Source organism: Chanodichthys erythropterus, chromosome 7 (assembly GCF_024489055.1).
Source record: "Chanodichthys erythropterus isolate Z2021 chromosome 7, ASM2448905v1, whole genome shotgun sequence".
Classification (NCBI taxonomy): Eukaryota; Metazoa; Chordata; class Actinopteri; order Cypriniformes; family Xenocyprididae; genus Chanodichthys; species Chanodichthys erythropterus.
Genome location: NC_090227.1, coordinates 5757326 through 5784151, shown reverse-complemented (window position 1 = coordinate 5784151; position 26826 = coordinate 5757326). Strand labels below are relative to the sequence as shown.

The 26826-nt window shown below is 38.8% G+C and overlaps 1 protein-coding gene across 1 annotated transcript; it reads left to right on the top strand.

Moving 5' to 3' along the window:
* Positions 1-303: 303 nt before the first annotated feature.
* Positions 304-25873, top strand: ilvbl (ilvB (bacterial acetolactate synthase)-like). The gene is made up of 15 exons (XM_067388958.1): positions 304-706; positions 2575-2776; positions 2865-2992; positions 13169-13307; positions 14148-14259; positions 14396-14495; positions 14780-14877; positions 15276-15412; positions 15643-15777; positions 17146-17260; positions 17741-17910; positions 22281-22351; positions 22480-22551; positions 24481-24586; positions 24785-25873. The coding sequence occupies exons 1-15, from the start codon at positions 605-607 to the stop codon at positions 24961-24963; spliced, it is 1866 nt and encodes a 621-aa protein (XP_067245059.1). The 5' UTR covers positions 304-604; the 3' UTR covers positions 24964-25873.
* Positions 25874-26826: the final 953 nt, after the last annotated feature.

The following is a 26826-nucleotide window of genomic DNA, read 5'->3' as shown; positions in this document are numbered from 1 at the left end:
TTTATTGTGATAACTTTAAACAAATTAGAAAATATGTTATGCCTGCGTAATTATTACAACAAAACACTCTTCATTAATAAAAAATAAACAAAACAACACTAGCCATGAGTTTCCTGGAGGTTGTACAGCACGTAACGTTACTAGAGTGACGGAGATACGTTTCAGCCTCCCATTGGATGACTGCGCTGTCAATCAAGTTGCGGCACAGACTGCTATTCTCAAATGAATTAACGTAGAGTGCTGAATGGAGTAGAGTAGAGACAGTTACTCAAACAGCGGGACAGTTGTTCCGCCTATTGCGTAACTCTCACTCGGTCCATTCAGTGCATTCATCGGATTCAGCAACAACTGCAGAAGGGAGGAAGAGCTGGCAGGTACATTGTTTAACCTTAACCAGGCCATGGCAGGATCAGACATGACAGTTTGCTGAAACTACTGACCACCATCTCGCCGTTTGTCCAGTAACTGCAGGGTAAAAGTCAACTTCCAAGCCCACGACATTGTAAGCGGCTTGTTCTTTATTTGTTTTCCTGCATTTGCTGGGCAGGTCTCTAACAGGCAGGTGGACATTAGCTCGTAAACCACCGACAGACCCACTGGAGCGATGGACATTTACGGGGTTTTGGGCTGCTCTCTGGGTGCTGCCCTTGGGGGTTTGATCCTTGTGTCATATAAACTGGGATTACTTTACCAGCTATTTCATAAGGTATGACACATTCTATCTATCTATCTATCTATCTATCTATCTATCTATCTATCTATCTATCTATCTATCTATCTATCTATCTATCTATCTATCTATCTATCTATCTATCTATCTGTCTATCTGTCTGTCTGTCTGTCTGTCTGTCAGTCAGTCATACAGTTTGAAGCTCTCATGCATATCTATCTAGTGTCTTATAAAATCATAAAAACTGCATGTTTAATAATTACAAGAATTGTCAGCTACCAAAAAAATAAGCTCAGTTTAGCACAAGATAGTAGGAATTGGACAATTAATTTTTTTTAACAAAACAGATGATGCTATAAGAACAGGCCTGCTGTCACCCGGCCAGACTCCATCCTAACAATTTGTCACCAACTAAGCATTTGTATTGTATTGCCAGAAATGTATATAACATTATATGGTTTGGCTTGTAAGGATTAAGTAAACAAGTAAGACTAGTATTATTGAGTGTCTCTGCAAAAACCGTCTAACTTCTTTTGCAGAGTTCTTAGGAGCACACAGTAAAATCAGACTTAAAGGTGCTAAAGAGGATGTTTTGTTTTATACGTGTTTGCGATATTACTTGAAACTGTCTTTACTAACCGATAAAAGACTATTTATTAGGTGCACTGAAAGGAATAATATTAATATACATCATCTGTGCACGAGGTAGGGCCTTAAAAACATCAGCCAATCGTTTACGTGATCATCGCCTAAACGATTGGCCCTCTGGCTTGTCAATCACTGCCGTGATGTTCCTTGTGAGAGACGAGAGACGCTCCAGTAACTTTCCACACTCCACTTCATGCACTACTCTTATGGTGTTTTTTCTTAAACGTGAAAGTGCAAGTCTTTATTCTTTGTAACTGCATGGAAAACAACCAGTACATTCTAGAAAATGTCTTTTTTCTCTAGTGTGCAGTCTTAAAAATACAAGTTCCAGAAAGTGTTTTCATAGAGATGCAGTAGAAGAACCAGTTTTGGTTTTACAAAGAACCTTTCAGTGAGCAGTTCTTAAAGGGATAGTTCACCCCAAAAAGAAAATTTTGTCATAATTTACTCACCCTCGAGTATTTTGAGTAGAATTTCTTTGTTCTGCTGAATGCAAAATAAGATATTTGAAAGAATGTCAGTAACCAAACAGATCTTGTCCCCCATTTACTATCATAGTTGGAAAAATAAATACTATAATAGTCAATGGGGGGCGAGATCAGTTTGGTTACTCACATTCTTTCAAATATTTTTTTCCTTTGTGTTCAGCAGAATGAAAACATTTATACAGGTTTGGAACATCATGAGGTCAAGTAAATGATAGAATTTTTATTTTTTGGTGAACTGTCCCTTTAAGTGTGAAGAATATTGTAATAATCTGAATAACCTTTTACCTTAAAGAAACTTTTATGCAATGGAAAGTTTCCATGGATGTTAAAGGTTCTTCATGGAACCTTCATGGAATGATAAAAAAAGAAGAAACTTTTATTTTTAAGCGTGTAGAGAGATTTTCTGTATGCATGTTATATGGTGAACAATTAATTTGTGCATACATTTCTTTTTTTTGACCTCGTAATGTCATAATTGGATCTTTTGGTGAAAGTGACAGACTTCTCTCTGGTGACGTTACGTATGCAGGACTCCTCCAATCATTAAGTCTGCTTAAACTCTGTCATTGCAAGCTTACGTTTATCTGCCTTTTTTGAACACAATACCCACATCTCAACATCCAATCAAAAACCGATGAATAAAACCTCATCTCCACCCTACGTATTTTATTTTCCAATAATCCGTTAATCTTAGATTACATCACAATGCAAAAGAAGAGATCTGTCACTGTTTTCGTTCATCACGATTTAAATGTTCATCACTCCAAGACAGAGAGACAGAGCCCTCGACACGGAGGAGAGAGTGTGGCGGAGGTTTTGCGGGCTCATGGGGTCAAATTTGTCTTCACGTTGGTGGGAGGACACATCTCGCCCATCCTGGTGGCCTGTGAGAAAATGGGCATCCGCATCGTCGACACACGCCATGAGGCCACAGCTGTGTTTGCTGCCGATGCCGTAGCAAGACTTTCTGGTAAGACTGATCATAAACAGAAGCAGACACATCACATCTTATTAAAAGCTGTAGAAGAAGCTTAAAATCTTCTGTTTTTCTGATATAGGCACAGTCGGTGTGGCTGCGGTGACGGCGGGGCCGGGGCTGACGAACACAGTGACTGCAGTGAAGAACGCTCAGATGGCTGAATCACCGCTGCTTCTGATTGGTGGTGCTGCTGCTACTCTCCTGCAGGTCAGGAAGTGTGTTATAGACTATGAGACACGTACACGTGCGCATGTCGCCTGTGTATTTGCTCTCTGCTCTGGTTGGTTTATACCTCTATAACTGCCTTATCTTTTCTTCATATTTCTTTCTGTGTCTTGTGCAAACAGTAGATATTATCTCAACTCAGGGGTGATTCTCAGGGAACTAGCCTTGAACCACAAGAGTGAGCATTTGATTATAAAAATAATTAAAGGAAAAGTCACACAGAAAATACAATCCTGCCACCATTTCCTTACCCTCATGTTGTTCCAAACCTTTATGACAAAGAAGTTTGGTTACAATTGACTTCCGTTTTATGGAACCACCCAAGTGTCACAGACAATGAAAAAATATGTGCTTATGAAAACCAGAACTTTCAGTTTGATGATACATATAAGACATGTTGCTTAATCCTTTCCCATCTTGCTACATCTACTAATGGACCTATTGAATCGGAAGTATAATGATAACAATAAAAAAAAAAAACAATAAATACAAAGTTCTGCCATGAAAGGCAGGTCCTTAACTCCATCTGCTAGCAATCACATCATTCTATACAGGGCACAGCTGATTGGTTCCTGTTGCATCAGCAGCCAATGAGCTTGTGTAACCCCCTCTTTCTGGTTCTTTCATTTGTGTCAGCCCTCCCGGAAAGGATCAGACGGAGACATAGGCTGAGCTCACTTGTTTACTGGAATAAACAAAATGGAAACACCATACAGACGTGTAATATAGTCAATCCGGTCACAAAACGTTCTCCTCAAAAGCTTATTGCGACTGATTTCCAGTTCAACAATCAATAAATCGTTTTTTCCAAATAATTAAGAGCTCAGTTTCTTTTCTTTTTTTTTTTTTTACATAAAACGTAACATTGAACAAACATTAGTGCACCATACCTGGAATAAACAAAATGGAAACACCATACAGACGTGTAATATAGTCAATCCGGTCACAAAACTGTTGAAAATAAATACACATGAGAGAAAAGACCCTTAAAGAGAAATAAAAACATTTATAACAACACGTTATTTTAATTTGACCAGAGAGAGGTTCTACACCTACCGTTCTCCTCAAAAGCTTATTGCGACTGAGGAGAAAATGGCCGACCTCCTGATAAATTACCCTAATCACCTGCAGGTGTCCCTATATCCCTTCTTTTAGGTGTATTTAGTTTGTTCTGTTCAATTAATATTTTAGAATTATTATACAGGATAAACAAACATTTTGGCACAATTCATTACAATTTTCTTTTCCCCGTTACATTCTCCCCCACTGAATTTGCCAAAATGTGGTTAACTTAAAAAAACAAAGAAACTTCTTGTCTTTTTTCTTCGAAAAACAGAGAAACAAACTAGAATTGCTATTCTTAGCATAATGCTTTTGATCAGTAATAACTGTTCATATAAAGAACTGACAGGAAAAAGTGCTGCGCATATCACTCCTCCTTAATCATGACCCAAATGAAGTGCCTTTTACATTTCATCTCTGCAATTCCTACACACGCACACAGGTTGACACTATTCACCAAATTTAATACTTCAATACTTCAGACTAAGAACAGAAATAGACAATTTACCCAGAGTTTGCTTTCTATTTTGGAACAAAGTGTGTTGATTCATAGAAGAAATAAGGCGATTCACTGGTTTCAACAACCTGCCAAATTTTGACCTTTGACCCGGTAACTCAGTACATTCAACCGTACCATCAACATTAGGGTCAAAATTACATACGTTACTGTCATCAAGACTTCCCTGACAGACTGGGTGGTCATCGGAAACACTTCCAGGGACCACATTTAGTGATGGAACATCAACAAATTTAGCTGAGTCATGAGTATTACCTGACCCAACCATCTGAGCATCATCGTCGGTCACAACTGGGCCTACACCATCAGGTACAGAATCATCAGAAGATACAGAACAGCCATCAGAAACGTCATCATCTACAGAAAATACACTTTCGTCATCTTTTTTCCCCACAATGTCACTTAAAGGGAGGAAATTTACACACAAAAGAAGGTTTCTATGTACGACCTTTAACTGACCAGATAAAGGGTGTTTAATCTTGTAAATGTGGGTTTTAGGATCGTGATCAACCACAGTATACACCACATTTTCCCACTTGTCTGAAAGTTTGCGCTTGCCGCGTTCACTTTTATTGGCTAATAGGACCCTATCGCCAACTTCAATTTTCACACCCTTATTTTTTCGATTGTACATGTGGGCTTGATGAGACTGTTCTTTTGAAGTGTTAGACTCCGCAACAGCAAGAGCATCCTTCAAATCCTTACTCAGGGACTCTACGTACTTGGGAAGAGAGTTGTCTGAATCATTCCACAGTACACTTTTGAAAACAACATCAACTGGCAGTCTCGGAGTGCGTCCAAACATTAGATAGAAGGGAGGGTACCCCGTAGTTTCGTGCACCGTACAGTTGTACATGAATGTTAAAGTATGGAGCATCCGAGGCCAATCTTGCTTTGGTCGAGGTTCAAGGGCTCTGATCATGTTTCCTAATGTTCGATTAAATCTTTCTGTAATTCCGTTTCCCATAGGATGATACGGTGTCGTTTGTGACTTCTTAACACCGGAAAAATCAAGCAAGTGTCTAATAAGCTCACTACAGAAATTGGCCCCTTGATCGGAATGGATGCGTTCCGGGAAACCATAATAACAGAAGTAGTTATCCCAGAGCTTCCTTGCTACTGATTTAGCTGACTGGTCTGGGCAGCGAAAGGCATGGGCCAGCTTGGTAAAATGGTCAGTGACCACTAAAACATCAACTGACTTATTCTGTGAATCTTCCGCCGTCCAGAAATCAATGCAGACTAATTCAAGTGGAGCAGAAGTCTTGACACTCTCCAATAGAGCTCGGCCCTCGGGCTCAGGTGTTTTTGCAAGCACACAACGACTACACACCTTCACATAGTCACGAACATCACGTTCAATGTCTGTCCAGTAGAAGCGTTGACGAGACAGTTGGAGAGTGCGATACTGGCCTTGGTGTCCGGCCTCATCGTGGCATCCTTTCAGCACGTCAGCTTTCAGGGAAGATGGTACCACATACTGGAATCTTTTGTGACGTGACAAGGGGTCTCTCGACACACGATAGAGGACACCATCGTTCAATAATAGCTTCTCCCACTGCTTCATGAGCTTCCGAACAGCAGTGGGGTCTCCCATGCGCTCACGTCTCGAAGGCCTGCGCTTTCGGTCAACATAGAACATCACCCTCTGCAAATGATCATCCTCAAGCTGTTTGTCTCTCAGTTCTTGGCGAGAGTAAGAAGGAAGGGCATCAAATCCAACGTCTGAGATCTGTTGGACAAATCCAGCCAGAGGAGTGGCCCATGTTCTTGTTCCTTCATCCCAAGAGAGGTGATTAGAGAAGACAGCAGCCACTTCATCACTCGAAAAGCTCCCAGGCGCGTCCGCATCCGATTTGACTGCCAAATGCTCACAAGCACTTGCTGGGACCTCTACACTGTCAAGCACTCGCTGACTGGCATTGGACAATCTGAAAACATCTTGGACAGCAGCGCAGGAATGATTATTTGACTCCGCCAACAGCTTGTCATAAGGTTCCCTTACTATGCGGTGACTGACACAACCGTTGACAAAAGGCTGCCTGCTCAAGGCATCAGCAATGGAGTTCTTCGGCCCTGGAACATATTTGATGTCAAACTCAAAGGCAGCGAGTTTCGCCACCCATCTTTGTTCACAGGCGTCAAGCCTTGGTTTTGTCAAGATGTGTGTCAAGGGGTTATTATCTGTCCAGGCTGTGAACTGATGTCCTTTTAGCCAGTGGCTAAATTTATCACATACAGTCTACTTGAGGGCGAGAAACTCAAGTCGGTGTGCTGGATATCTGGCTTGCGCTCTGGACAGTGACTTACTCGCGAATGCAATGGGTCGAGCCCTGCTTTCCCCAGGACTCAGTTGCGAAAGCACGGCACCCAATCCCTCAGACGAAGCATCAGTGGCAAGAATAAAAGGTCTGGAAAAGTCAGGATGTGCAAGAACAACATTGGACAGGACAGCTTCCTTTAATGCCGATAAGGCCGCTTCACAAGCTGGAGACCAGTCTTCAGGAGTGAGTTTTCTGGACGCAGGAATCCCTTTTCGCCCAACACCTCTAGCTTTCCTAACTCCGCTAGTCAGAGCAAAAAGTGGTCGTGCGAGGGATGAACAATTCTCAATAAAGCGTTGGTACCACATAACGAGGCCAAGAAAGGACTGGATTTTCTTAACCGATGGGGTGAAACCATCTGGGCACATCAGATCCGAGGAAGTAATTTTAGTAATTGCTTCAACTTTTCCAGGGTCCGTAGACACACCTTCCTTCGTAATTAAATGGCCAAGGAATTTCACTGAGCGTCTTAAGAAGTGGCATTTCTTCGGTGATAATTTCAAATTGTGCTGTTTTAACATACCGAAAACCATCTCTAGCCTCTGCAGTGCAATTTCTTCATCAGGCGCAAAGACCATTAAATCATCCAGGTAGCACAACAATGACAAGAAATTCTGTTCACCAAAGATTTTAGTCATCATCCGCATGAAGCTTGCTGGTGAGTTACAGAGGCCTTGTGGAAGCCTATTATATTCGTGTAACCCCACTGGTGTTGTGAACGCTGTATACTTTCTGTCGTCCTCATGTAATGGAATATTATAAAATCCTGAGGTCAAATCCATAGTGCTAAAAAACGTATTGCCACCTAGGGCCGCCAGACAGTCTTCCTGGTGGGGTAGGGGGTGTGCATCCTTCACTGTCCGCGCATTAAGCCAGCGGAAATCTGTGCATATGCGAAGATTGCCATCTTTTTTCCAGCACAGAACCAAAGGTGATGCGAATTCGCTGACTGACTTGCGGATTATTCCCCTCTCCTCCATCTCGTTCAAAGCAACACGCAATTTCTGGTATTGCGAAGGAGGAACTCGCCTGTATGGCAGGCGAAATGGCCTTTCGTCAAACAGACGGATCCTGTGAACAAAGTCCTTGACTTCACCGCAATCAAGAGAATGTCTGGAAAAGATAGACTCATACTCGAGCACTAGATCACACAGTTTTGTCTTCCAGAATTCAGAAACTTCACACTTTTCCAAATCAACAGTTTCCAATCCACACTTACGGAGCCTGTCGCACAGTGCATCAGATTTATTTGACTCAGTTACTGACTGTTGAATGCTTGAATGAAGTGGAAGCTCGGGCTTTGTTTCGCACACATCCTCCAGTGCAATACAGGGGTAAACGTCAGCCACTTTAGTGTTTCGCTTCAGCGTTACTAGCTTATCGCTAGGATTGATTAGCTTAAGTGGAATCCAGCCATCGCCCCAAAGCGGAGTGACAACACGACACACTAAAACATTCCTGGAGGCCGAACGGAGTCTAGATGGTTCCACCATAACGGTACTGCCCGGTTGGCTACAGGACTTAATGGGGAGTTTACCCCAGACAAGATGCTCTTGGCCAGGCGAAAGTTTAACTGTGTGTTGAAGCTTAACTGTACCAATGACATCAGGAATCGCTCCGCCCTTCCATCGACATACACCAGCCATCATAGACAGGAACTCGTCACTCTCTGGATTATGTCCGCTGGGAGTAGAGATGAGTTCCCAATATCTGTCAGAATTTTTTAATCTGTGGACAAGATGTTTGATGACGTTTGTCCCCAAAATGAGATCATCTCCTTGGCCTGGAACAACAAGACATGGGACAATAACATCACAGCCGTAAACGTCCAGCTTAAGCTCAAGCATGCACTTTGGAAATGTTCTCTTGCCACCACATCCAATTAAAATGACATCTGTATCTTTTTCATTAACAGCATCCAAAGCACCATGTTCTCTTAGTTTACTGACAACTGAATCATTTAATGTACAGGCCATGGAGCCGGTGTCTAACATTGCACTGACTGTGAGTGAATCATTAATACGAACAGGCGTGTAGAAAAGTGCATCTGAGCATTCAACGCGTTGTGTATTTTGAAAGACAACTTTCTGGGAGTCGGGACATACGTTCTTGAAAGAGCTGAATAAAGCTTCGAAATCTGTATCAACTCTGAGGGAATTTTCAACATCACCCACACCCCCCCTCTCCAAATGTGGGTGCATTAGTTTTCCTGACTGTTAGGTGGTATTAGTGCAGCGGCCGATTTTGGGAATCTTGCTGTGCAGTCACGTTTTGAGTGGCCAGCACCGTGACATCTAAAGCACAAATGATCAGATCTGCAGTGGTCAAATGTAGTGTGAGTTGTGTCACCACAAATCCTACAGTTCCTTGGTCCAGCTGTGTTCCTTCCACGCACTCTCCCAGAAGATACATACTCAGGTCTACTCTCCTCCTTTTTCTTCAAAACTTCGATCAGCTGAGCCAGCATGTCAGCCATCCGATTCAGACCAGACTGGTCCTTCACATCTAGTTTAGTCTCACCAGGTCCAGTGGTTCCCTGCTTAAGACACATTAATGTAGACTCAGAAACAACGTTAGAATTTCCACAGCTCTGCACAGTTGTGTGGGCATTTTGGCTGACTGGGTAGGCGTTGGTGCAAGTTTTTAACTTAAGCTCACGTTGGAAGCTATCTAAAAGCTCCTGAACATCTTTCGCAGTCCAGCATTCTAACGGCCGTACTTTAAAAGTGCGCGCTAGATCAGGGTCTGGGCAATTTCTCACAAACATCATTGCAACTTCAGAATTCAAATTGTCCATTCTTCTGCCCTGCCCTCTGAGACACTCGTCAGCTATGTCTGCTGCTTTATTAAGGCGAATCCAGTAGTCAACAGGATTCTCACCGTGTCTAGGCACTGTACTGTAAAAGTCTGCGAGTGGCATGCTGGAGTAGGACACCTCACTGAAGTGTTGCTTAAGTATGCTGTATATAATCTCAGGGTGACTTGTGCAGTCAAGCGCAGGGTTGCTACGTAGGGCCACTTTTACAATGTCTTTGGCCCTGCCCATTAGACGACTAATGATCTCATCAGCCTGTTCAGTTACTTTGACATTTCTCTTTTGCAGGTAAACTTGCATCATATCAACCCACTCTTGAATGTCACATCTGCCTGAACCATCCCCCCTAAACACTGGTGGATCTTTTTCATCTGATTTCAGAATGACATTCAACTGCGACAAATCAAGATTAGCACATTGAGAGCCTGTGCTGTTATCTCCCTTATTGGTTCTGGCAAATTCACCCCCTGACAAAAGTTTGGCTGTAACTGAATCGCCAATTTGTCGGCCCAATTCTTTAACTAAAGCACCAAGTTCACTGACATCTCGATCACTAGAACTTTCCGCATTACATGGCTTTGGAGTAGAAGTAAGAGGGAGAGTCTTGTGTACATCATGACCCACACAATTTCCCCCATTACCAGCATGAATGTCAGTCTTATAGCCAAATTCACTCAACCCTGGCTTGTTAACAGAAAACTGCATTGGGTATTTACCCCGTCCAATCCCAAGAAAAGAATTATCTGCACCACCCTCAGCCATTTTTTCAAATGAAAAATACTCAGGATGTTCTAGAACTAAACTCTAAATCAGATTAATCAAAACAAAACTGCCATTCAATTATTCTCACTTATCTGCAGTCCAACGTTTTTTTTCTTTTCCCTTTTGAAAGTTCCTCGGAAAAAAAGTGTCTTTAACTGGAGAATCTGGCAACCGCAGTCCACTCAACGAATGAAGCACGTGACGTCCGCGCTGCTCTTTCCGCTACAGGCCTAGTCGTCCGTCGTTCCCCCCGAGATCGGCTTTGCGTTGATCGCAAACGGGAATCACGGCACCATTGTAACCCCCTCTTTCTGGTTCTTTCATTTGTGTCAGCCCTCCCGGAAAGGATCAGACGGAGACATAGGCTGAGCTCACTTGTTTACTGGAATAAACAAAATGGAAACACCATACAGACGTGTAATATAGTCAATCCGGTCACAAAACGTTCTCCTCAAAAGCTTATTGCGACTGATTTCCAGTTCAACAATCAATAAATCGTTTTTTCCAAATAATTAAGAGCTCAGTTTCTTTTCTTTTTTTTTTTTTTTTACATAAAACGTAACATTGAACAAACATTAGTGCACCATACCTGGAATAAACAAAATGGAAACACCATACAGACGTGTAATATAGTCAATCCGGTCACAAAACTGTTGAAAATAAATACACATGAGAGAAAAGACCCTTAAAGAGAGATAAAAACATTTATAACAACACGTTATTTTAATTTGACCAGAGAGAGGTTCTACACCTACCGTTCTCCTCAAAAGCTTATTGCGACTGAGGAGAAAATGGCCGACCTCCTGATAAATTACCCTAGTCACCTGCAGGTGTCCCTATATCCCTTCTTTTAGGTGTATTTAGTTTGTTCTGTTCAATTAATATTTTAGAATTATTATACAGGATAAACAAACATTTTGGCACAATTCATTACAATTTTCTTTTCCCCGTTACACTTGCTGCACAACTTTCAAATATTTGGTCAGTGTTTGCTGTAGTAGTTTGCAGCACGCTTTCAGAAACCCCTCACATTCCCCAGCTCCACCTGTATAGATCTGCTATGGGTAATTCATGTATTCATATTGTACAGCAGCAGCTTACTTGCTCACTTTGTCTTTCTGCCAAGACCAAACATATTAACATTGCCAAACACTGAGAGAGTCGTCATGACAGAATGATATTAGCATCCACACCAATGCTTAGTAACCTTATGTTAAAGTCTGTCACTTTAAATGCTCAAACTTATTTGGATTCTGATTGGCCGTCAATGTTTTTATCATTCATCAGATGAAAAAAAAAGTTCTAAAAGTGATTCCAACAATATTGTTCTTTTGCGTATTAGTTATAGTTGTAGATGTGGTGGACTCAGGGTGCGTTCACACTTGTAGTTCGGTTCATTTGGTCTGGACCAAAGAAGAAAAAAAAACATTTAGTCCTGGTCCGATTAGCGTTCAGATTGTCAATTTTATCACCGAACCTTAAGGCATAGGGATACATTCACAACGTGATTGGTCGGATTTTATGACGTATTGCCTATTTTGAGACAGAACTTACCGAACATCCAAAACAGTGCTGTTTTCTGAGGTAAATGCGCTCGTTGTGTGGCTGTAGCGGTGCGTAGCCTGCATGTGATGGTATTTTGGCCTGCTGGGAACTCGTGAAGCTTATAAAATGTGTAAAGTAGTCAAAACACCGGCGGGAATCCATCCGTCACACACACACACACACAAATGATCTGCTGTGAAGAGACGCGCGTCTGTTGCCTGTGATGAGCAAACTCGCGTCTATGACGAGAAAAACCGACATGCGTGAGGATTCTGTCCTTTTTAGGGTCTCGTCTTCCTGTTTTTGGTTCGGTTACATGTCTTTGGTCCGTGTTGCGTTCATATATCATTCGAACCGCACCAGAGTTCGTTTGGAAGCGGACCGAGACCCATCTTTTCAGCGGTCTCGGTCCGCTTGTTTGGCGCGCACCAGGGTTCGGATGGCAGCGTTCACATATGTTCAAATGAACCGCACCAACCGAGCAATCGCACCAGGGTTCGTTTTAATCGAACCAAACATGACAAGTGTGAACGCACCCTTAAAGTTGCTACAGAGGATCTTTCCGTCGACTGAGAAACCAAAGACTGTTAGTGCGTTTTTGAAATGAGCGCATGCGTAAGAACAACCCCCCTCCTTCACAGCTCATTTCGAGGGAATGCCTCCCAAAACTCGTGCACGAGTATTGGAACACGAGTGTTTACCACCGGCATTTGCTGTGTCGTGTTAGTGGATTCATTATGTCGGACTCACCGCAGGTAACTCATAATCTGCAGTTGTTACTCCTGACAAAAACATTGCATGCGGCGCCTCGTCTCTCACAAGGAACGTCATGGCAGCGATTGACAAGCCAGAGGGCCAATCGTTTACGCGATAATCGCATAAACGATTGGCTGATGTTTTTAAGGCCCTACCTCGTGCACAGATGATGTATATTTATTCCTTTAGTGCACCTAATAAATAGTCTTTTATCAGTTAGTAAAGACAGTTTCAAGTAATATAGCAAATGTGTATAAAACAAAACATCCTCTGTAGCACCTTTAACCGAATTTCATAGAATTAGAATGATTATTAAAATGTATATACATTATTAAAAGTTTCTTTAAACTTAACTAGAGTTGTATTTATCGTTACAGGGTAGAGGTGCGCTACAGGATATTGACCAAATGTCCCTCTTCAAGCCTCTCTGTAAGTTCTGTGCATCAGTGAGGACCGTGAGAGAAATTGTTCCCACTGTAAGAAAAGCCTTGGCCGTCGCACAGTCTGGCACACCAGGTACACAGCGCTGAAATTTACCCATCTCCTTTTGTCGAAATTCACTGTACTGACATTGAAATGTTAATCATGTGATTTGTGCAAATCGGAGGAGTTTATTGGGGGGGATGGGGTGGTTTAATATGAATTTATCTCTGAGGGGAACTGACTCTTCAGAGAAGTTGAATAATGCCTAATAAAGTAGTGTTTATTAGCGCGGTGCTGCTGTATTTCTGCTTTTTCCATAACTGCCGCCTACTGTGAATTCGCATTTTCATTTAGTCTGTCTGCCACTTTTGTTCAGACCATTGCAAAAAATAAATAAAATAAAAAATGTATTCAATAAAATATATAATTATTTATTCTTTTGACATCTCTTTTATCATTTTAAACAGTAGTTTAATGGCTGAAATATGAGATTTATCATTAAAAACGTTTTGTTAAAAGTTTTTGTCAAAACTTGTTTTATTTGAACTGTAAAGTTGTTTAAATGGTAATTTTTTTGACCATCATTTAAGAGTTTATGATTTCACCATAGACACTGGAATTGTTTTAAAACTACATTTCTACCTAAAAGCGTAGTTCTATTCTTTTTTTAAAAGAAGAATTTGAAGAGTATTAATGAATATTATTTGTATTAATAGAAATTATAACATTTTTTTATAAATTATCAGCTTTTTCACTGGTCTGGAGTTTGTAGGTATTTTACTACAGCACAGGTGATGCCATTTTTGTTGGGCTCAAAACATGTTTTATCTCTAATTTTTAAAGCGAGTGAATTCCATTCATGATTTAATTCTATGTAAATGAGCCCTGTTTGTAATTCTGAGTTTAATTCTATTTCTTTGATTTCTTTGACAGGTCCAGTGTTTATAGAATTTCCTATAGACACGCTGTACCCTTACCATGTGGTGGAAAAAGAGTTTGCCCCTAAAAACACTCCCAAAGGGCTGATGGGTAAAATCATTGCATGGTACAAACATTTATCAGTATTCACATACTATTATTCTTGCACCTGATCTTATTGAATGACAAGTGATGAGATTTAGAAGTTTTTAATACCTTTCTTAAGCATGATTGAAACTACCGTCATTCTTGTCATCTCTCAGGTATCTCAAGAATCATTTATCAAACTTGTTTGCTGGAGCTTGGGAGACGCGTGATCTTTCCCCACTTCCTGTTCATATCCCTCTTGCCACAGAGGATGAGGTAAAGCTTGTCTACCTTGTTTCTGCAGGCATATTTTCAACTGTATTGGAAGTTATTCTGTAGATGCAACTGATTAATTATATGATAATGATTCAAGAATTGCTTTATCATCATCATCATCATCATCATCATCATCCAGTCTCAGAATAGCACATAACAAGAACTACAACAGGAAAAAAGACCCAAAGCTGAAGGAGAAATGTTGAAATGTTGACTTTTGCCCCAAATACATAAGATAAGATCACATTACACTTAAATGGCTCTTAACCCTTTACTCTTCACAGGTCCAAAGGTGTGTGGAGTTGGTGAGCAGAGCCAAGAAGCCTGTCATACTTCTAGGCAGTCAGGCAACATTACCCCCCACACCAGCAGATGATGTCAGGTAAATTTCAGATATAAGATTTTGATTAAAAATTATATGGTCAAAATGTTGTTAAAAAATTAAACATGCACAGAAAAATTATTAACAATAAGATCTATAACATGCATTTAGAAAATAGTTAGGATGATTTTTCGTTTCATGCCGACTTTAAGATCCTAAGAAACATAAATTTAGTACGTGTGTCCAAACTTTTGATTGGTACTGTAAGTATGGAATACATCGATCAAAGAAAATGCATTTGGTTTGTAAACAGAAGTCCAAAACAACAGCAAATGTGTACATTATTGATCTAAAGCCTTTTACTCAGATAAAAGCACCCATAAATCGTGATTATCAATAACTCAAAGTAAATTTTTAGTCACAAGATTATTATTATTATTTTTTTATGTGACTCACAGAAATGCCTTAGAATCTTTAGGCATTCCCTGCTTCCTTGGTGGAATGTCCCGAGGGATGCTGGGAAAGAACAGTCCACTGCACATTAGACAGAACAGGAGAGATGCCTTAAAAGATGCTGACCTCGTACTGCTGGCAGGTGGGAAACGGCGCCAGCTACTGTACAGTTGGAATATGTGCAGAATTTGTGTTGTCTACAGCTCTTTGTATGTTTTGGAAAATTGTGATTTCCAGGCTTGGAAAAGATAATTAATACAATTATAAAAAGTAAAATCATGGACATTTATAAAATATTTACATTCATGGGAAGTGAGAAAGTGTGTGTTTTGCATAGTTCTTATTCCTGAATGTATTTGTTTTGGTGGATAGGTACGGTGTGTGATTTCAGACTGAGTTATGGAAGAGTTCTGAACAGACGGAGCAAAATCATTGCAGTCAACAGAGACAAGAGTCAGCTACTAAAGAACTCGGACATGTTCTGGAAGCCAACAGTGGCCATTCAAGGTGAACAACTATTTTGTTTGTATAGTACAGTTACAACAATGCTAGTAGATATACACTACCTTTCAAAGGTTTGGGGTCGGTAAGATATTTTAATGTTTTTTGAAAGAAGTCACTTCTGCTCACCAAGGCTGCATTTATTTAATCAAAAATACAGTAAAAACAGCGGTATTGTGGAACATTATTACAATTTAAAATAACTGTTTTCTATTTTAATATATTTAAAAATGTAATTTATTCCTGTGATGCAAAGCTGAATTTTCAGCATCTTATTAGAAATAGAAAACTTTTAGAACATTATATTTAATAAAAAAAATCCTACTGTTCTCAAACTTTTAAACAGTAGTGCATATATTAAAATATATATATTTTTTAAATGCATAAATTGTATTACCTGATGGTTTTTTTGTCACAAAACAAAAAGCTAATACATTTACATCAAATGTCACTAATAAAACTAGACACATAATTTATATAACTACACTATATCAAAACGGCGATAATCAGCAGCATTTAACTAAATATTTTGATAGAAATTAGAAGACTTAAAGGATTAGTTCACTTTCAAATAAAATTTTACTGATAATTTACTCACCCCCATGTCATCCAAGATGTTCATGTCTTTCTTCAGTTGAAAAGAAATGAAGGTTTTTGATGAAAACATTCCAGGATTATTCTCCTTATAGTGGACTTCAATGGGCACCAAACGGTTGAAGGTCAAAATGACAGTTTCAGTGCAGCTTCAAATGGCTTTAAATGATACTAAACGAGGAATAAGGGTCTTATCTAGAGAAACTATCAGTAATTTAAAAAAAAAATTAAATATATGCTTTATATAAACAAATGATCGCCTTCCAAGTGCTACAACTTCTATTCTACTTACGGAAAAAAATAGAACTGGCGCTGCGTTCATTCCGTAAGTAGAATAGAAGTAGTAGCACTTAGAAGGCGATCATTTGTTTATATAAAGCATATACATTTTTTTAGAAAATGACTGATAGTTTCTCTAGATAAGACCCTTATTCCTCGTCTGGTATCGTTTAAAGCCCTTTGAAAGCTGCACTAAAACTATAATTTTGACCTTCAACCGTTTGGAGACCATTGAAGTCCACTATAAGGAGAATAATCCTGGAATGTTTTCATCAAAAACCTTCATTTATTTTCGACTGAAGAAAGAAAGACATGAACATCTTGAATGACATGGGGGTGAGTAAATTATCAGGAAAATTTATTTGAAAGTGAACTAATCCTTTAAGAAGCAGAGGCTTAAATGAATCAGTGAACCAATTCACTAAAATAAAACTTAAAAGATATGTAACATATACCGTTATTTGTGTTACATAACAAGGTTTCCTTTCCCAACTGATTCAGGTGATGCTGGTTCCTTCCTTCTGCGTCTCTCAAAAGCCCTGAGGGGACACAGATGCCCAGAGGAATGGCCTCAGAAACTGAAAGAAGCAGATGACATCAAAGAGAAAGCTAACAGGTGATCTTACTCCAGCTGTTGTACCAGTGCTTGCATTCATTGTCTGTGGAGACACTGACCCTTTTCCACCGACACGTTTACGCAGGTTTCTGACTGTGTCCGTTCTCAAAACATTCTGTGCATTTTCACTGCAGAAAAGGGGGTTCTGGGCCGGAAAGATTGGTTTTTAGACCAGTTATAGTCACAAAAACAACACATAGCAAGTCTCTCGAAACACGCAGCCGGTTCGCGACAGGCTTAAGTTTGCTTGGCTGAGAACAGGCTCTGGCTCAAGAATATGAACCATTCTGGTGGAAAAGGGGCAGACCTACACTGACTAGATAGCCCATTCCCACATACAACCCTGTCAAACATTTAGAAACAATTGCCAGTAATCCCTCCTTTTAATTAAAAGGGGTGTCCATATACTTTTGGCCATGTTTAATGCCATCTACCTGCATATTTTATGTTAATGCCCTTATATTATGTTTTTGACCTCAGAGCAAAAGCAGATGAGAAAACAGAGAGGCATTTGAACCCTTTGAGTGTTTTGCACCGTGTGGATGAGCTCTTGGCTGAGGACAGCATCATTGTGGCTGATGGGGGTGATTTTGTTGGCAGCGCTGCATATATCATGAGACCACGGGGCCCACTCCGCTGGCTGGACCCAGGTTAGAGACACGTCTTTGGTCAGACTGTGAGCATTTGAACAACTGAAAGAATCCACAAAAAATCTGATTGCATAGGTTTATCCCTTATTATGTCTGAACTTCTAGAACACTAGACTTTGAGCATGCAAAATTTCTATAAAATGTTAAATTCAACATAAATTCAACATATAACAAATGAATAAAAATAAATCCAAAAAGTAAAAATATACAATCTACACCACTTTACTGCAAAAATGTGCATTCTTTTAATTCAGCCAAGAGTGACACTGTGTCGATGCTGATAGCCTCATGGGCTGTGTGCCGACATATAGCACCGTTGCCCTTCGGCGACCTGAGTTCGATTCCCGGCTATTGGACCTTTCCTGATCCTTTCATCCCCTTTCCTCTCTCCCACCTCGTTTCCTGTCCACTCTATACTATCCTAATACAATATAGGCAAAAGTCGACAAAAATAAATCTTTAAAAAAAGAAAAAAGAGGTCACACCCTGACTTATTGATCTTCAATTGGTCACACGTCTTCACGTGAGATGAATTGGCAGGTCAGAGTTCACCAGACTTGAACTTTGGAGCACACCGAGATGCAAAACTTCTTCACACAAGCTTGCTTTTTTGGTCTCTAGCATCCGTATGCATTGAAATGGAAGTCAGTGTGATGAAAAGTGTAGTGTGAACACTCCTTTAGGCTGATTCAAGCTTTTTTCCACCAGTAAATTTATATTTTTAAAGCATTAATTCAATGTTTCATTACACACACTTAATGAAATTTACTGATTTTTATCTATTAGAAACAAACATATCCATACATTAAAATAATATCAATATCTCTTTAGGAGAGGGTATTTTATACACAAAATTGGTCATAACAAGTAGCATTAAAATAAAAGAAGATTAAATTAACATTTTTTTTTTTTTTGTATGAACAATCATAAAGAAAGAATAATTTTTTTTTAACCAGGTTACAACATGTATTTTGTATGGAAGCTCGTTTCCGTAACGAAATAAAAAATAAAAATTAGTTATAAAGTCACAATTGCGAGTCATAGAGTCAGAATTGCGTGATATTAAACATTTTTATAAGATATAAACTCGCAATTCTGAGAATTTATCTCTCACAATTGCACGTTATAACACGCAATTGCAAGTTTATATCACACAATTCTGACTTAATATCATGCAATTCTGACTCTGACTCGCAACTCTGACTTTATATCACACAATTCCAAGGAAGAAAGTCAGAATTGTGAGATAAAAAGTTGCAATTACCTTTTTTAAATTTTAAATTTTTATTTCATGGCGGAAACAAGCTTCCATAATTATGTCATGTAGTACATAAGAACATAAGTTATGAAATACAAGGTTTTAAAATAATGAATGGGTTAAATAAAGAAAGAACTGCTGCATACTATACAGGAATAAATCTTTTATCATTTTATTGATTTTTGTAGTTATACTTACCTCAAGTTATAACTTGCCTCAAGCTGCCTAAAGATTCCAGCTGAGGATGAAGGTTATGTTCATACAGCTTCTTAGGGCTCATCTCAAAAAAGTAGCAGTATGAGACTTCCCAAACTTTAAATATTCTATCTAATATACAAACTAAGTAAGTAATTTCCAGTAAAAAGCACAGAGAACCACATTCAGATCACTCTCCAAAATTTGCATCACTGAAGCCATTACTTCCAGGTCAGAGCCAATGAGAGTAGAGCGCTGTTTAGCCCACCCACACAAGAAGTTTGTGCAAGACTGGTGAATAAAAAGTTGGTAAACGAAAACTTTGAAAATGTAGTTGAAAACTGTGGCAGTGATTTTGGTTACACTTTATTTTGACGGTCCACTTTAGGTATTCTATTAACAATAAGTCACTTGTCAACTAACTCTCAGTAGTGTTTTAGCAGACTGTTAGGTTAGGGTTAGGTATTAGGGTTTGTAGAAAAACTTGACGTACTGTAGTTGAAAAGTTATTTATAGTCAGTAGAATGTCTGTTGCAGGACCATCAAAATAAAGTGTTGGCAGATATTAAGCAGACCGTTTTACTCTAATGACCGATAGTTGACATGTAGTTGCAAAGTTATTTAAAGGTGCCCTAGAATCAAAATTTGAATTTTCCTCGGCATAGTTAAAGGGGTGGTTGCATGCGATTTCACTTTTTTAACTTTAGTTAGTGTGTAATGTTGCTGCTTGAGCATAAACAGTATCTGCAAAGTTACAGCGCTGAAAGTTCAATGCACACGGAGATATTGTCTTTTAAAGTTATGGCAGTTTAAAGCCTACAAAAACAGGAGGTTTGGACTACAACAAGCTTCTTCCCGGGTTGGTGACATCATAAACCCTTGCTATTAACATAAACACTGCCCCCAGGAACACGCAACAAAGTGGGCGAGGCCATGTGGCGCAGTATAATGGAAGCGGAAGAGTTGTTTACACCGAACGCGAGCTGCGCGACGCGTCAAAAGATATAGAACTCATTATATTCTGTGATATTTTCTACACTGGATGCGGTGCTGAAGACAGCTTCCTGAATCTACACGAGTTTAATGCTGGATTTACACAAAGACTTTTACTGAAAGATGAAGCTGTTCCCACTTTAAAAGCAGAAGCAGTTGTTTATCGCTCCCAAACTGTAAGTACGTTTTATTGTCTTTTAACATAATGTTATAGTTCTGTTGCTATTTTTAATGGATCAAGGACATATACAAAGAGCAACTTGTTTCTGCTAGCCAGTTAGCTAAATTCTAGTGCAACAAACACTAACAAACTTCTATGTTCATAGACAAACAGTTGTTCGGCTCAATTTTGATACAGCAATATAGGCGCTATTATTTACTTTCCACCTAAGCGCGTAACTACGAATGGTAAGGGGCGTGGCGTTTCTGGACGCTTCAGCGAATCACGACAGACTGGGCCAGTAACCAACCTGCTGACCAATCTGAGCACATTGCGTATGTCGGAGGGAGTGGCTTCATAGAAGCAGGAAGTCAAACGAGCCGTTCATATGACAGTGGAAACTGAGGTGTAGAATTAAGATAAAATATATGAAAAATACAGCATTTTAAAAAAACTGAAGCATTAAGACATGTTAAACTGTGCCCCCAAAACACAATCAAGCCTAGAAAAAAACCACGTAACCACCCCTTTAAATAACAAGAGTTCAGTACATGGAAATGACATGCACTGAGTTTCAAACCCCATTGCTTCCTCCTTTTTATGTAAATCTCATTTGTTTAAAAGACTTCCGGAAAACATGCGGATTTTAACATAACACCGACTGTTACGTAACAGTTGGGATCATTAATATGTACGCCCCCAATATTTGCATATATGCCAGCCCATGTTCAAGGCATTAGACAAGGAAAGGCAGTATTAACGTCTGGGTCTGTGCACAGACAAGGTAAGCAAGCAAGAACAACAGCGAAAAATGGCAGATGGAGCGATTAATAACTGACATGATCCATGATAGCATGATATTTTTAGTGATATTTGTAAACTGTCTTTCTAAATGTTTCGTTAGCATGTTGCTAATGTACTGTTAAATGTGGTTAAAGTTACCATCGTTTCTTACTGTATTCACAGAGACAAGAGCCGTCGCTATTTTCATTATTAAACACTTGCAGTCTGTATAATTCATAAACACAACTTCATTCTTTATAAATCTCTCCAACAGTGTAGCATTAGCCGTTAGCCACGGAGCATAGCCTCAAACTCATTCAGAATCAAACATAAACATCAAAATAAATACTTTACTCACATAATTCGAAGCATGCATACAGTATGAATGACGAACATCTTGTAAAGATCCATTTGAGGGTTATATTAGCTGAGTGAACTTTGTAAATGCACTGTAATATAGTCGAGAACTCGTGTGGCAGGGAGCAGTTGAATTAAAGGGGTGGCGCGCTGCCAAACTCAGTGTATAGTTAATGATGCCCCAAAATAGGCAGTTAAAAAAATTAATTAAAAAAAATCTATGGGGTATTTTGAGCTGAAACTTCACAGACACATTCAGGAGACACCTTAGACTTATATTATATCTTGTGAAAAAGCATTCTTGGGCACCTTTTAAGAGTTAGTAGAACGTCTAACGTGGACCATCAAAATAAAGTGTTATCTTAAATTCATAATCCATGATTTCCAAAAAAGAGGCTTTTGAAAATTAAGAATAAAGAATACTGTTTATTTGGATAACATGTTGGATTTTTGCCATTGAGTTCATTTTCAGAGTTTGTCTTCTTTTCAATTTCATGAAAAGTTACTTTCTCTTTTTTTGGCACAAATTTAATTCCATAATAATCTCCACCTGTTTTTTTTTTTTCAAACTATGCACTCATAGTGTTTGTATTTATCATGGCTTGTGGCTTCTCTTTGCATCAGGGGCTTTTGGGACTCTGGGTGTTGGAGGAGGGTTTGCTTTGGGAGCGAAACTTTGTCGACCTGAGTCTGAGGTAAGATCTTAAAGTCGCCTTTTTTATTTCTTGTTAAATATGTTTTACTCAGATCTACAGCTGAATTACAATGCAGCCTTTTAATCACATAACTGTGCATGTAAACATAGCCAATATCTTGTTTACAGGTATGGATCGTTTACGGTGACGGTTCCCTGGGATACAGCGTGGCGGAATTTGATACCTTCACACGGCACAAGGTAACAAGCCCTTACAACACTGATTATAACTTTTACAGCATCGAGTTCAGAATGTATTAAAACGTGTGTTTTGTAAAAATGCACAACATTTACAACATTTCTCTTAAAAGCATAGTTCACCTAAAATTATACACTCCAATGCTGTTTCAAACCTATAAGACCTTTGTTTTAATGAAGAGATGTTCCTCCATTGAATGTCTATTCTATCAACAGTTTGATGCTTCAGAACAATAAATCCATGTGAATCGATCAGTTTAAACCAAGTCTTCTGAAAAGATATGATCGCTTTATATAATGAACAGATTTTATTTTGTTGATATTTATCTATTTATCAGAAGCTGTAAATTAAATGTGAATTAAAGAGTAAATTCAATCTGTCCATCATATAAAGTGAAGATTCTTCTCTTCAGAAGAATTGGATTAAACTGATCAATTCATATGGATTACTTTTATAATGTCTTTACAAACTTTTTGAAGAATTTTGGTTGTGTGGAATTTCAATAGAGGGACAAAAACGATAAGATTTGTGTTACGAAGATGAACGAAAGTCTTATGGGTTTGGAACAACATGAGAGTGAATAAATGATGACAGAACCTTCATTGGGGAAACCATCCCTTTAAGTTTAACCTGGAAGATACATTTAAAGTAATTGGTCTTTAATAAGTGTTAAAGGTGACATCGAATGTTTTTTTTACATTTTATGTAATATAAGTCTAAGGTGTTCCCTGAATGTGTCTGTGAAGTTTCAGATCAAAATACCCCATAGATTTTCTTTAATAAATTTTTTTTTAACTGCCGGTTTCGGGGCATCATTAGAAATGCGCCAATTCAGGTTGCGGTCCCTTTAAATCGCGTGCTCTCCGCCCCCAGAGCTCGCGCTTGCCTTAAACAGTGCCTAAACAAAGTTCACGCAGCTAATATATCCCTCAAATGGATCTTTACAAAGTGTTCCTCATGCATGCGGCATGTATGCGTTGGATTATGTGAGTATTGTATACTGTTATATTGTTTACATTTGATTCTGAATGAGTTTGAGGCTGTGATCTGTGGCTAACGGCTAATGCTACACTGTTGGAGAGATTTATAAAGAATGAAGTTGTGTTTATGAATTATACAGACTGCAAGTGTTTAATAATGAAAATAGCGACGGCTCTTGTCTCCGTGAATACAGTAAGAAATGATGGTAACTTTAACCTCATTTAACAGTACATTAGCAACATGCTAACGAAACATTTAGAAAGACAGTTTACAAATATCACTAAAAATATCATGTTATCATGGATCATGTCAGTTATTATCGCTCCTTCTGCCATTTTTCGCTGTTGTTCTTGCTTGCTTACCTAGTCTGATGATTCAGCTGTGCACATTCAGACGTTAATACTGGCTGCCCTTGTCTAATGCCTTTCATAATGTTGGGATCATGGGCTGGCATATGCAAATATTGGGGGCGTACACCCTGACCGTTACGTAACAGTCTGTGTTATGTTGAGATTTGCCTGTTCTTTGGAGGTCTTTTAAACAAATGAGATTTATATAAGAAGGAGGAAACAATGGAGTTTGAGACTCACTGTATGTCATTTCCATGTACTGAACTCTTGTTATTTAACTATGCCAAGATAAATTCAATTTTTAATTTTAGGGCACCTTTAAACGTTTTTAGTGTAAAGCATAAATTCCAGGTCAAATGCAAGTTTCAAAAGAATCCGTGGCATGTTGTTCACTTGCCTCATAGACCTCCATTGTAAGCTCCCAACTATCAACATTACTTTGTTTGTTTTAACCTACTTGAATATATTCTGTGAACATTTATGCTGTCAGTTAGTTTGTGTTTAACCTGGAATATTCCTTCGAACGCATCTTCATTGTGTCTTCTTTCTGCTTTTCACTTGGTAACTTGTAATAATAACTCCCTTATCATCTCATGTCAGACCCCAGTGATCGCTCTGGTGGGAAATGATGCATGCTGGAGTCAGATCTCCAGAGAACAAGTGCCTATGCTGGGGAGCAACGTGGCCTGTGGTCTTGCCTTTTCAGGTGAGGTGCAATCATTAAATTGTTGTTCACTGCATTTGTTTATATGTCAATGCTAATCTTTCCAATCGTCAGTAAATCTTACAAACCACAATTTTTCCTCAAATTATAAAGCTTTTTTCAAAGGGAATATATTGTGTATTGATCAGTCATAGTGAGGTGTTGCATCACATGCTGTTCCATTCCTTCTCCTCCTTGCAGATTATCACATAGTAGCTGATGGTTACGGGGGAAAAGGTTACCTGATTGGCCGAGAGGATGAGTTGCGGCTTGATGACATCATTAAAAAGGCACAGCAGGAGTGCCGAGAGGGAAGGGCAACTCTGCTGAACGTTCTGATCGGAAAGACTAACTTTAGGGAAGGTTCAATCTCGGTTTAGAGAGAGACACTGTGCACCATCCTGCCTAGATACCCAAAGTCTTTCTTGTGTTGTCATGCTCAGAATATACCATAAGACAGCCTATACTGAGTTATATAGATTCAGCTGATTTGAAAAGAGATCAAAGCAACTACATATCAGATGTTCAGAAACATTTCTTCCTTGATGTTGTGACTAAATCAAAACTTTCAAGAACATGTCTGGGTCATATTTCATCCTAAAACCAAAATAAATAAATAAATGAATAAATCATATACTGTAATGTTTAAAGAAAACGAAGCCATTTAAAATCATTTATGATTTTTTTTTTCTAGTATGACATTATACTTATGATGAAAAAGGGAGAATATATAAATATATATATAGTGTTTTAAAATGATTTTTTTATTTTATTTTATTTATTTTTTTCGGACTGAAATGTGAGCTTGGACATGTTTTGCAAGTACTGTTTTCATTCGAGCTGAAAAGGAGCAAGCACAGTGCCTTCACTCTGTCCAGTTAATATTGATTGATGATTGAATAATATTTTTTTGGAGTGCCTGTATTTACTGAATGTTAAACTGATCTTGTTCAGAAAATCAGATATTTGCTAGAAATATTTTTCAAAAAACTTTGTGTGAATCGAATGGCTCTATGTTTGTTTATTTGGAAAAGTCAATCTTAACCAAAGTAATATCCTAACAGATGCTTGGAAATGCAGTCGTGATTTTTGCTGCAACACCAGACCTGGACATACCATAAGGCCTTTCCTCGGTTTGTGATTGATCACTTCAGCATGACCCACAAAATGACTGTGTGGATATGGTGACATAATTTATCATGATTTTTTGATGTAATAAAATCTCTGAAGTGCAGTGTATTGTTCTGCCATGCAAACCATTGTGCATTTATTAATCTGAGGCGTCATCCATCAGCTATTAGTAAACACTCTAATAAAGTAATATAACCATGTAACCTCCAAATACCCTAGAAATGAAACCAGCATTTCTAAGACCATCACTTTTGCATCTACTCAGGCCCAGTAATCACTGCAGATTTATGAAGGTAAACTCATGGTCATACTTAAGGCTTTACTTTATGGGCCCTTGTGCTCTCTGCTCACCAAACCCCTCTAACCACAATTACAGTACCTGTTTAATCAACATTATGTAGATTTTCATGTGCAATCGGTGAGAAACAATCAAATACATGGCCAGTGGGTGAAAAGAGAGAACACTAGAGGTAGAAAGTACTGAAAATAAGGATGCTCTTGTGTCTCTGCGCAAGAGGCTATATAAAACTTGACGCTTCATTAACCGCAGGCACATCACGACCTGTCCAAAATAGAGCAAGCCTTGCCATTAGCCCATTAACTTTATTATGGTAGGCAGCATTTGAATAGGAACATATCCTACTTTCACAGAGACTGAACTGCTATAAAAAGAGCAACTTACAGACTTGAGCTCTTTTACAGCCATCTGCCATTGACCTGCATGTTTGCAAATGCTAGAAATTATATTATATTATATTATATTATATTATATTATATTATATTATATTATATTATATTATATTATATATCAGTGCAGTACAACAATGCAGATATTATATATATATATATATATATATATAATATATTGTATTCAAAATGCACAATGCATATCTCATTATTTTATATTGATTCAGTAGTACCCAATAAATAAGTATCTGATAGGAATAATATATATATTTCTTCTATCATCAAAATGATAAAATATCTCACTTTGCTGTTGTCAACTTACAAGTAGATCACAAGTTACTAATAGATCACCCCCATGTAACTGAGCAATAGTTTGTCCCAAAACCATGTGACTTGCATCACATGATTGCATTGCCTTCAGTGGC

What these genes read in the sequence shown, in the direction of transcription:
- ilvbl (XM_067388958.1), top strand. Translation starts at nt 605, where the DNA reads ATGGACATTTACGGGGTTTTGGGCTGCTCTCTGGGTGCTGCCCTTGGG. An exon ending in CTGCTGCTACTCTCCTGCAG is followed by an intron (nt 2,993 to 13,168) that starts GTCAGGAAGTGT and finishes TTATCGTTACAG; the next exon opens with GGTAGAGGTGCGCTACAGGA. An exon ending in GCCAACAGTGGCCATTCAAG is followed by an intron (nt 15,778 to 17,145) that starts GTGAACAACTAT and finishes CAACTGATTCAG; the next exon opens with GTGATGCTGGTTCCTTCCTT.